General features: G+C 41.8%; 1 protein-coding gene across 1 annotated transcript; it reads right to left on the minus strand.

Annotated features, from left to right (window-relative positions):
* Nucleotides 1–159: 159 nt before the first annotated feature.
* LOC118755030 (ATP-binding cassette sub-family G member 1-like) lies at nucleotides 160–6,420 on the minus strand (the record flags this gene model as incomplete). Its single annotated transcript, XM_036489886.1, is given in 4 exon segments — nucleotides 160–2,021; nucleotides 2,097–2,197; nucleotides 5,316–5,484; nucleotides 5,551–6,420. Coding segments are annotated over 4 exon segments (1,641 nt in total), but the record flags the coding sequence as incomplete, so codon positions are not given.
* Nucleotides 6,421–12,986: the final 6,566 nt, after the last annotated feature.

Consider the following 12,986-nt stretch of genomic DNA (forward strand, 5'->3'; position numbering starts at 1 on the left):
TAAACGTGTGATTTCTAGAGGACATCGTTGGAGTCTTTTACTTAACAGTACTTATGCTTATTTTTGCAGGCATCTGCGCTGAAAATGAACTTTTGCTGCACTATTTTGAGCGTCCATATTATTGATCGATTTTTTTTTTTGTAAATAAAAACGACTCTCTTCATGTTTGTTTCCACAAAATAGATTTATTTTCGTTTATTAAACAATACTCGGACTACACAAAAATTCCACAGATGTATGTATGTATTTTAAATTGCTTGTAAAGCTTTTTAGTTCCTATAAATACACTTAACATTTATGATTAAATATGTCAATAAAAAACACCATTTATAAAAAAGTACGCAGTGGAATACTTCGTAAACTGAACTGGCAATAGATTTTGATTTACTTTCTGTCAGTTCTTCATCAAGATAGAACTTTATGCAGAACTACCAATTATTGGTTTAATTTTTTTATTTTTTTGGAATTAATATGTCGTATATCTTTTAAGTTGTTGGTGTATACATGTATGTATGTATGTATTTGTCGTTAACAGTAAATATTTAAAAAAATTACATAAAAAATGTCTCCAAAAACTTACATATTCAGCACATCAATAAAAAGTTATATAATTGCAATTCCGTTAAGCTTACAAAAGCAGCCATTTAAGTTGTTGTTTTTTGTTTTTGTTTTTTTTTTGTTTACATTACTTATATTTGCAGTTACATTTTGTTTGTGATTTTAGCTCTGATTCGCAATTTGATAAAAAAAAAATTTTATAATTTATAAATTTTCTAAACATGTATATATATACAAAGTATTCAATGCTTATTTTAATGATATATGTTATACATTGTTTATGCCTAACATTTGTTCATAATTTTGCTTTCAATGGGTAGGTTCAGAAGGCGCAGCATTTGAGCCCAACCGTTGCTAGTAAAATCAGTGATCGTTATGCGCCTTCTGAACGGCTTGATACATTAGCTGTCAAATTCAATTCTCAAAGGTACACACCAACATGTTGTCTCAAATGATCAGAAAAATATAACGATCATATAACACGCAACAAGTTGATCAGAAGTACACAACAACGCGTTCAGTAGGTGCAATCGCAACAGTTTCTGAGCCGTTGCGCCTTCTGAACGTGCCCAATATTTTGTAAAAATTGGCTTTGGGTGAGCATAAATATTTTATTTTTTTGTTTGAATTTATGCACCTCCACAATATGCGTGTCTGCTGTTGTTTATTTAGATATATATTTTTTTTGTCAATTATTTATAATCTTTTAACCCACATTCCACACAGCTAGTAAATTTAACCTAAATTTATGCTTATCAAAATTTATACATCACTTTTCGTTTACATACATATACATATAGTTATTATCACCTAGTAAAATAGTGTGTGTGTGTGTATAGAAAAAACATCTAGCCAAAGAACTCTCAATACTTAAATACGATCTAAGCACAAGAAATCATAAAGGCATCGTAGAAAAACAAAAAAAAATAATTTAAAGCGTAATCCAATCCGCTTTTCCACACTTATCGTGCCGTTCTCAGCTTCCAGCGCAAGAAGAGATATGCGGAAATTCGCAAAACCACAAAGATAACGACTAGTGCAACAATATCGAGTGTGAAGTTAGCATCGACCATATCCAATTCCTCCAGCGTGGTAAGTGGCGACTTGAAGTGACAGTAGGTCTGGAAGCACTTTAGTTTCTCGCGGCTGTAACCATAAGTGGCCAAAGCGGTGCCCTCGAAACCATAGCGGATATACGACAGATAGGTAATCCAGCGCAGATAAATGGGTATCGCATCGAAGGAAACGAAGAAGCCGGAGAAGAGCAGGAATGGCACAGACATGACGGGCGCCAAGAACACACCATTCTGCACATTCATGGCTGCACCAACAACCAGACCCACCGATTGAGCAACGAATGCGATCATCAAGCAAGCGGCTAAGAACATTGCATATCGGAAGAGTTCCCATGGTTGGGAGGTGAAATAATAGACGATGCTCACGTAGACGACGCAAAATATTGCCTGTAAATAAGAGAAAAAAAAGGATGGAATTTACTTTTTGGAGGGTGCATATTTTTTCAGAGACGCAACACTTACTTGAAAGGGAAGATCAGCAACCGAAATGGCCAGATAGTAGGATTTGAGCGAGTACCAACGATTAAAGTTCTCTTTAAGCAACACCGGCATCTCAAGAGGGACTGCGGGGGAATAATGAAATTGATTAGATGAAAAATGTAAAACTAATGAAATAGAAGAGCGAGTGAGCTCAGCACCCCCAAAGCTTGGATGTGGAATACATTTGGCTTTTTGGCTAGACAAGCTTAAGTATGTGATATATGGTTTGTAGATAATTATTTAGAACGATATTTGCCTCTTAAGTCTAACTAGCGGCTTTAACATCGGTTTATCTTATACTATTCAAATAAGGCGCAGAACTTCCTGATATTAAAACTAATAACGAACATTTAAAGAAGAAATATCTGAATGGGCACAAAGTGATTTTATTCACACTTTTAGTCGGTTTTAAGTATAGGAATTGGCCGTGTTTTCCTTAACCAAGATGTGGTATTTCGGCTGTGTAACCCTGTTTAGATTAACGAACGCTATTATACGTGGTTGATCCCTACAGCAAGGCTAGCTGGCAGGGTTGTTCCGCACCGCATTTTTGATCAAGTTAATTTCCTCCTGTCATCACGGCTTCCAACGCGTACAACTCACCGGCACTAGCAAGCGGGCAATGAGCCCAATCGGATTCAAGGAGCTCACATGAGCAGCAGATAGACTCCCCCGACTTTTGCGGCGGAGTTGACGAGCCTCCTGGCAGTGAAGAAGTTTGAAAGATCGGTTAGATTAGCAGTGATTTTCCTGCAAGGCTGTCGATATTAGGTCCCGTTGCCATAATCGTGTAATCATCGGCGTAGCTCACCCAGTTGATTCCAGCTGGCGGCGGAGGGAGTTTTGCCATGTAGAGATTAAGCATTGTCGCCGTTCTGGGAAACCCCCTGCTTAATTCTACGAGGCTTGGACTTGGCGTTTCGGAATTCGACCGATGATTGGTGTCCACACCGATCTGAAGCCACGAGTCCAGGATGTCTTGGCAAAGGATCGTGCCGAATGCCTCCCACAGGTCAACCGCGACTAGGAACGTCCTATCACTGGGTCGACGTTGGTCCAGACCCGCGCTTATCTATATTATGATGGCATTTAATGCTGTGGTCGTGCTATGCATTTTGCGGAATCCATGTTGGTGTTCGACTAGTTTCAGAAGCTTCGTTAGGCTAAGGAGGAGTATAGTGCTTCCTTTGTCTTTTCCACAGGGGATAGGAGGGAGACTGGCCGGCAAGAGCTTCCTGCGCACGCCTTCTTCCCTGGCTTAAAGAGGCGAATGATCCTACCCGTTGTCCACAACTCGAGGATGATCAGGGTGGACAGCCGCCCTCGTGGACACCATCGATGCAGCCAACCACTACTACAAGGCAGGAACACAAACAGCGACATGCACAACAGGACCTATCACCAGCCTGCAGTATAGTGGCCAGACTCCCAAGATACACTAAATTCTTACAATTTAACTGCAACGCACTCTTCAGCAAGATCGAACAGATGGCCGTCTCAATGGGCCGACACGGTATACACTAGACATCGACCGAAAGGATACCACCCTAAAATGTCAGTGCATAGTTTTCCGGTTCGGCGGTGTCAAGTTCAAACCCCTTACATTTGCTGGCCGTTACTATGTCACCCTGACATAAAAAGGTGCGCCCATCAGAGGAGAAAGCCAGATGTTAAATAGAAGGTGAATTTAACACAAACACCATGAATTTTGTCACACAAGCTTGACAAAAGATTGTAGGGGACTTTAATTCGCAGATCAGATAGACGATCTGACATTCTGCAACAAGAACGCCGACGCTCCCACCGGGATTAGGGGCTGTTCCAGCAGCTCAGCTTACCTAACAATAGTGAGTCTAATAAATAGCATAACGTGGCAACCTATGTCACCTACAGCAGATCATCTTCCCATACTAATTTCAATTAATAGACCTGGCTAATTTGCTTTCCCAATCCACCAGTCGAATCGCCGTTTTCACCAATCCAATCGAGATGTAGAGCTTCGCAAAGTGGTCTGCCAATTTAGAGATTCGGAAACTGGTAAATCAACATAAGCGGAAAAAGTAGGAAGAACACTTAAAGCCCACGTAGCGCGGGGATAGGATGAAAATCACATTCAGTGATAGCTAACACTTCGCCGGGCCCAAATAAATGTGTGCGATATTTTAGCCGGAAGTTCACTTTGAATTTTTTGGTGTATAAGGGCAAACGTCGAGTGACAGAACCTAGAGCGCCTCTTATTTTCATTAGCAATGAAGTTCAAGTGGCCCCCGGAAAGACAAGATCTTCCGAAGTCATTGCTCATGACGGTATATGCATGTTGAAGATAAAACATTTGTGTTCGTCGGGATTAGAGTACGGTAGTAAGATCCTCAGCCTGTCCTGACATGTTGAAATCTGGGAGTGGTCCCACTACTAAACCAGTGACTCTAGACAATAAAGCGGAGTCCTATACATCGCCTAATCTCCTTTCTCTGGTTGTGAAGTCACTTGACGCCTTGCTACTCTCGTACTACATGTGCAACCTGAACCCCGCTCCCCACCCACATTGCTTTCGTAAAGGGCATCGCACCACCACAATATTTGTGCCATAAATAACTCGCGGACTTAGCCGTAACCGCCCTCTGAAAAAACTGTCCTGGTACATTTAGACTTGTCAAACTTGACTTGTTAGACCGCGCTTGCCATTTCGAATTGTCTGAGGGTCGACAGTTGGTATTTTTTTGAGATGAACCACCGGAGCCTATATGAATCGGACATAATAGGGTCCCTCGATAGGACGCCACTTTCCCCGCTACTGTTTAACTTCTACAACTCGAAGCTCAGTCAGCCACTGGAGGGAGTTTGTCTTAACGCTGGACCAACAAGCTGTAAACGACACATAAAGAGGCGCAGGCGAAGGGTTTTAGCTACTGCGAGGGATCGGCGTAACTGTCTCACAATTAAGGTTCAAATATTTTAGCAGACTTGTTAAGATGCCGCACACGAGACCAACCAACACTTTACTTTCCCTCGTAAGGAAACTTAGCTAAAACCTCTCTTCCTGCTCTAGCTATGTACGTCGAAAAAGTCTAACGAATATTGTAATCCTAATATCGAAGTAAAAATTTCCTTTTCCGAGGCCAAAGATATTTAACATTAAAACCATTTAAAACCCAAAGTGAATGAAAAATTGGGGCTTGCAAACAATAGTGCTATACTTACATGACAGAATCGTTATGGTCATCGAAGTGTACATCAAGAACAACATATTGAAGAACAGGAAACCCAGATTGCTCAAAACTTTAGCGCCATCATTGCCAATGTCATAGTAGAGTGCGCCGATAAGAAAGCCAACCAACAAATGAGCAAATAAACGCAAGTACATAAGAGTCTGAAACAAATACGTCAAACATTATTGTACGCCTAAAAGTATGCAATCTCACGCGTGTACACTCACCCAATCGCGATAGCTGAAGAGCAACGTACGCCGTAACACAACCCAGAACTGATGGAATTGCGATGTGGGATAACGTTCCGGCGAAGTAATCTCCTCTGACAATAGTGCCGTTGTACAATTATCCGCCTTTTCAACATCAACTATCGCATCACCCTTCTCATTTGTGCTCACGACTGGCACTGCAACAGTACTTGAAGACGCTGCAGCCGCCGATACATTCGAATTCTTCACGATATCATTCACCAGATTGCCATTTAAAATTCCATTGCTGAGCGTTAGATTCTCCTCATATTTACCTCCACTCGCCGTATTCGTCGTGGCGTTCTTATCCAACATTGTCTTTAAATTGTGTACTTTTACCAAATCATTTCGCAGTTTTAGTCCCTCGTAATCAGCAACAGTGCGAATATCCTTCTTGCCATTGTCAATGGCATCGACCAGTTTGCGCGTGTGATCGCCATGTTCGCCACAGGCCACCTCGATAACATAACTCGCCGGATTGTGGTAACTGGGGCATTCCAAGCCGAGCGTCGAGAGGAATGGCACCAACTGCTTGGTGCTACCCTGATAGACACACTGGCCATCGGATAGCGTATACAGTTGATCGAACATTTCGAAGAGACGTGCCGACGGTTGATGGATGGTACAAATGATGGTGCGTCCGCCAGCGGCCAACATCTTGAGCAAGTGTATGCATTGGAAGCAAGTGGAGCTGTCCAGCCCAGAAGTAGGCTCATCGAAGAACATAATCGGTGGATTGCTGACAAGTTCCAGAGCGATGGAGAGACGTTTCTTTTGGCCGCCAGACAGATTGCGTGTTAGAGTATTGCGGTGTTCGCTCAAGCTAAGTGTAAGTAGAATGTCATCGATCTGAAATGAAGATGGAGAATAGAATGAGTTATGGGAATTGTGTATTTTGAAGTATAGTTAAGTACATATGGGTGTTTGCATCGGAAGGTCTACCGTGAAAAAATGAAACGTTTATATGGTTATGCAAGCAGAAAAATGTTTACGTAAAATGGGCTTGGTAGGTGGCCCCAGGGTCGAGAAATTAAAAAAAAACTGGCTTTATGGTCCGATTTGATTCCAATTTGGCGTAAGTAGTTGAAACATAATAAATCATAGATTCTCAAAAAAGTGACCCTGAATTGGCGCTGAGATCAAAATATAAAGTATATTCGACATAAAATGCATGTTTTATTTGTGTTAAAATTCATTTAAAAGCAATATTAACAAAAATATAGCGATGGAAATTTATGTCACGTGACGCCACGTTACCCCACGTTTCACAATTGTGGCTTCACATGGCTTGTGAAAAAACGCGAGAGAGTACTGCGTTTGTAACGAAGCTGTACTTCGGACAGCTCACTCATTGTTCCTTTATGTCTCGTACCCGTCGATAGCTCGGTAAAGTAGCTGCGGTACTCTTGATCGAGGGTTACTTGAATGAAGTGACTAAGTGGTTCCTGTAAACTCGTCTGGTTCAATAGGAAATATAAGATACCGCACATGCGATTTTTCCCTCAGATCGACTTAACTTCTTGGGCTTGCTTTTAGTTAGGAATTTGTAGTGGAAGTCTAAATTCAGGAAAGAGTAAAGAAAATATCAGAGACTCAATTTTGGTGCAGGCAAAAATTGGTAAGAGATATGGACTGTCGCCTATAATATGCGATTGCGGTCCACGTATGGTGTAATGCGCTGGACAAGATCACGCCAGTCAAAAAGCTGGAGGGATCAGTGGCGAACTTAGGGATGCTGTGGCAAGGGCTGCAGACAGACTAAAGGATACTGGGTGCTTAATTGACTAAGGACCTGGGTACTAAAATAACATTGATCATTAACATTTAGACTGTCGTCAAGCTGCTTTCTCCTACTCTCAACTTCTCTAAAGGGCAGTCAGTTGTTGGAAACAAGCAGAGTTGAACTTTTTCGCAAACGTGTCGGAACTTGATGTAAGGGTCGGTCGAGAGATACACTCTTTTCTTCGCCGTTCTCAAAGTTAGACAATAAATGCCTGACCTCTCTTTCGTGTATTTGTGATTATTTCTTGGTTACATTAATATTTGTGGATACCATGCCAAAATGATATTGCAAAAAACCGCATGCTGCATAAGCTGGTTCGAAGATTTCATTGAGATATGAAAAAGAAGTACCTTTAACTAACCTATGTACTACACTCCCACAGTTGGAACTCAAGTTAGCTCAGCGAGAGCTGGGCGGAGCTCAGGTAACGGCAAAGTTTTCCTGCATTAGGGTGGATCGAGCTCGCGCCAGGGATCTTTCTAGGCTTACAAAGCTCTAAATCTCTATGTTTTTATAGGACAGGACTAAATATTTCACCGGATCTGCGCCGCGATGATGGGCAGGAGTCATAACAGCACCCTCTCTTAAGTTGGCGAACTTTTACGGAGTTGACTATTGCTTTTTTAAAGAGCTTTTCGGAAGTGATATATACATTTATAGCTTAACAGTTGCAGATCAATTCTTAGGCAAATGGGCCCAAGGCATTTAATACTGTCTGACTATCCGACATAATAATTCTTTCGCCCATTTGTTATTATACGAAAACATTCTCGAACACATTTTCGTCGGTATACCATACTTGGGACTATTCGTTAATCCTAGATACTATCGCTTCAAAGTAGTCCATTTCAGGAATTCCGACTTTGTAGGGCTTGTTGAATGACAATTTCGGTATCATAATATCTGTGAGCTTGATAGCTGGATCATCCAGGAATGTCGTCAGAATCTCCAAGTGAACCCGAAGATGCCACTTTTTATGTCGACTACATTGGGCAGCCGTAGGGCGCACCAGCAGGCCTCCTTTACAATCAGAACAAACCCTTGCGGAATGTCTGTACTGACACCAAGGGAATCTGTAGTATGTTTAAGGTGGCACCCGCGCTTTCTTGCTAAATATTTGGCCACTAGACCAGTGCTGCATATGTAGTAACGAGTCTTACGACAGTGTTGAAAGACTAATAGATACGTTAGATTGGATAATATTGCGCAAATTTTATCATGTAGCTTTGATAGGCATAAACGCCCTTATAACCTTGCTTATATAATTCGAAAAAGGGGAGCTCCAATTGAACCGCTTATCCAGAGTAACGCCAAGATACTGCGTCTCTCTTGAGAACTTAATTTCTGTCCCTGCCAAGGGGGGCTAGTCAATTTGATTCTATTGGTAAATGGGACAATGGTGGGCTTCAGTGTGTATATTGACTATCCCTTTCCAGTACACCAGTCTTCTATTAATCTGAGCGCAGCTTGAAATCTGGAGCAAATGCTGTCCTCATGCCAGCCAACAAAGCAGATGACTAGGAGTTCATCAACAACCACTACCCATGGTAGAGGCGATAAAACTCCCCCTTAAGGACAGCCACGGGTGGTAGGTACTGCTTACTTACTATCTGCTAGTTCCATGAGCCAACCAGTTAGAAGGCTTCTTCCTTATCATAGTTGACATTGCTTCGTAAGACGTGTTATCAAAAGCATCCCAGATGTCCAAGTATGCACACAAAGCTATATTTTTATACTGCAATGCCTGTTCAATGCCTTGAGTTTGGCTGTGGATTGCATTAACTAATAGTAGATTTACCTGCCCGATATGCGTGCTGACTCTCACATGAAGGCTTATCCTTAAGGTAGTTATCCCTAATGCATAATACTAATCTGTTTTGTTTTTTTTTTACTAAAAAGGGGCTGAGCCAAATTGGTCTATGCGCCTTTGGGATTTGTGTCGAGATTTTCTTCACTTTGGGTATAAAGAGCGCTTTGACTTCACTTCGTATTGACGGTGTGGGAGTAAGTAGGATACTTACTCTCAGTAACCTGATTAGTGGCCCATTATTAGGCGCGTGCTATGTTGTAGCAGCCATCTGGACGAGGAAATTTACATGATCCTAAAAGTTAAAATGGTCCACGATGACTTTTTAATACTGAAGATTCTTCCAGCCAGGCCTCTTGTCCTTCTGTTAGTCACGGCGCTCACAGTGTTCGTCATATGATTTGAGCCTTGGAAGTGGGTATCTCACAGAAGCTTGCTGGTTTCTTCCGGGAGCCAGTATAGGTACCATCTGGTCTTTTCGCGTTGCATAGCACATTCAGACTTCTGGTAGGTAAGAAATGCTTCCACAGTGTTCACGCCACGCAGCCCTTTTGCATCTTCTGATCTCACAGTTGATAGCGGTTCGGGCTGACTTGTATGCAGTTCAATTCCCTTTTGTCGTTGCCCTATTGAAGAATTTCCTGGTTTTTTATAATTTCCTGAGGGGCATCCTTGAAGACTTCTTGGTTCTCAGTGGGCAACCCCTCTTCAAAAGCTAGTTTGGATGGTTGTAATTGATGCCGTAGAACTATTCACTTACCGCGCTATACAGAGGCGGAATAGTTAGCTCCCAGTTTGTTTTTCGGTTTCGGTTGAGGTATTCGGATTTTTTAATCAGGTATTCGGGTTTTTGGAATAATCAAAAAAATCCGGATAGAACTTCCAGCAGTTCTGCCTATCTATTTGTTTTTGTGTACGTGATCATCAGAATTTATCTGCCTCAATATAAGAATGTGTCATCTTATCACACAATTATCGTTGTTAAGTATCAACCTGACAATATAATTAATTTCTTTAGAGAAAACTGCATATTCGTGCGATTCGCAAAATTACACTGTACATGCATACATACATACATTTGTATATGAAAATAAACACGCATAAGCTTTAAGAAAACAAAATAATTAACACAAAGTCCAAAAGCAGCGACAACATCGCATTGACTTGTTGGTGCCTTGTTGATTAATTCAGAATTAAAAGCGCTTTAAAAATTTTCCTCTACCTGAACACAAGCAGCGGTTCATAAAGCGAAAGCAGATCTAGCGCACAGTTTTTTTTAAGTGCTAAGAACATGCAGTTTTGCGCTAAGATTTTAGATTTTATCAGCCTTTATTAATTAGAAAGTACATCGATTTTATTAGGACAAAGGTGGAAGGAGGTCAATACGGCTAATGCGAGGTATCGCGTCACAGAGACATACCAGGAAACTGTGAATCAGACGAACTTGCAAAGATAGACACATTCATTACTGCCGCAAATAACTCCTACGTTGCGGAAGTACCGCAAGCATCTCGAATTGGGGCTGTTTTTATAGAGTGGCGTGCTTTCTCTCATGCTTATATCTACGCCAAGGCCTAGTCTCATTACAGGTTCTTCTCCTTAAATTGCTTGCAGGAATGTGGCCAAGAGACCTGCATACGATTTAAGACGCTAGCAGTCTACGACGTAGCGTTTAACGTATGCTGACGCTAACACGATGTACCTTATGGTATTCGCGTGTTAAGGAAACCTCATCTCTGCATTATGGTGCCGTTGTCGTTGCTTCTATCTCTCTCTATCAACAGTAAACTTGCTATGTTGCTACGTCCGTTAACGTTCGGTTACGCTACGTCGTTGACTGCTAGCGCTTTTAGACTTAGTTAAGTGAGAATGAGCTGACCCTTGATCGTCGATCGTTAATCCAACGAGCATTATACTCTTCAATAGAAAGTGACGTTTGGACGGCCTTGTTTTCTCAACCTTAAAGGTGTCACTATTTAGATTTCTTCCGATGTGAATAGTATTTAGGTGTAATCCTAGATGGACTTTTATAGAAGTCTCCCGTTGAAGAAAAGACCTCCAAAACCTTAAAAGCATTCTGAAAAAGTAAATACACATACCTCTTGTCAGACGTGGGTTCTGCTTGTGCGAGGAATTCTCTCAAGTTAAACCTCTGAGCTATGGATTTGTGGTGTGGTTGAGTAGACTGTCAATTAATAGCGTGGGAAATTTGCTAACTAAACTTCAAAGAACGATCGTCGCATGCTGTTCGGGAGCTTTTTCTGCAGCTCTGAAACTCTTAATGAATTGATCCCCGAGGAGGCTATTTGTAAGTTTAAAGGGTGGTGTTATGGTACATCGTGGAGTGAGACGGAAATTGCAGGAGCTAGATGTCTATGTCTTTTCAATATCCTCGGATAGTACACCATCATTGACTTTGCTGAGTAGTCACTACAATATTGCAGGGCGTACAAATTGTATATTATTTACTGGGACTCCAAGCCTAACACAGGGTTAGGATCTGGAGACTACATCGAAGGTAACCTGAACAATCCGAGGTATTTGCCGTCCTCGAGGCCACATACTTCTTTATTATTGGCGCTGTAACCGCCTAAGCGATTTTGGCCGAGTCCAAAACAGCACGCCAGTCGTTTTCCTTCTGCGCCAACTGACGCCGATTGGAAATGCTAAGTGAAGCCAAGTGCTCCTCTAACTGGTTTTTCCAAGGCAGAGGAGACTTTATTTTAGGTCGCAGACTACGTGTAGGAAAAAGGCAGAGAGGAAAAAAAGGCAGAGAGATAGGAGTTTACCTGCCTGCATTGGCAGACAAGGTGCACTTAAAGTACAGATTAGCCCTCCAACAACATTCAAAATAATTGGGCAATGCTAGCCTTGGCTAAGTTATTTATGGCACACCTACCTTCGGCTATCGAAGCCACCGGCGGAAACTGGATGAATATTTCGCTCTGAAATGACTGGCTGGGAGGAAATGAAAGGATATAGATGGCCAAATATAGTTAGATATTTTCTTGCTCCGAGCAGGTGGGCCTGCAGAGAATTTGTGGAATTGCTCAATTCTCGCACCAGAAACACTTGACTGTGATAGACATACGTAAAAACCATTTGCAACTTCTGTCTTCAAGAGAGAAGGCGGCGGAAAACTTTTAGTGCTTCTGCCTCGCCTTTGCCGGGATTAAGTATGCGGATTTTCTGGCAGGTAAATCCTCCAGCGCTCAAGGGTTCATATAGTTTCCTCTCCTAAACTCTAAGAGTCATCTCGTCGGTTTTGTCATAGTTCATGCTTCTTCGTCATACAGTTTAACGTGACTATCATACTTCCATTATTCATAGTGATTATACAGGTAGTTTGACGAGGGAGAAGTTTTGGCTACATTCCGCTATAAATAAGCATTTATGCGCCTTGTTTTGCAGAGTGTGGGGTCATATGGGATTCCTCAAAGATGAGCACATCCCGCTGGGGTAGCATTATAGACAAACAGCTTTTCGAATTAGACCTCTTCGGGAAGGTGCATTATTGTGGCGTTTCCATCTTTCGTTGTTGCAACCGCTGGCCTTTTCAGTCTTCGAATGCTTATCAAGTTAGCTTCGGTCTTCGGGCCCTCGTGTGATAACAAGGCAACTTTTGAAATTTTGAAAATTGCAATTTCCTCGAGCTTTGCAGCAGTGAAAATTAGAGCCAGATCGTCCGCAAAGCCTACTTTCAGTGTAATCAAAGACCCCATTTAAGGTTTGAAGGTGCTCGTTTTGCTAATCACTGAGGTGTAGTTCTATGCAGTTTTTATTGAAAGAAAACCCAAATAATGTTCAGGAATATAATCTTGCTCA

This window comes from Rhagoletis pomonella, unplaced genomic scaffold (assembly GCF_013731165.1).
Source record: "Rhagoletis pomonella isolate Grant_MI unplaced genomic scaffold, Rhpom_1.0 Rhpom_scaffold_05164, whole genome shotgun sequence".
Lineage (NCBI taxonomy): Eukaryota > Metazoa > Arthropoda > Insecta > Diptera > Tephritidae > Rhagoletis > Rhagoletis pomonella.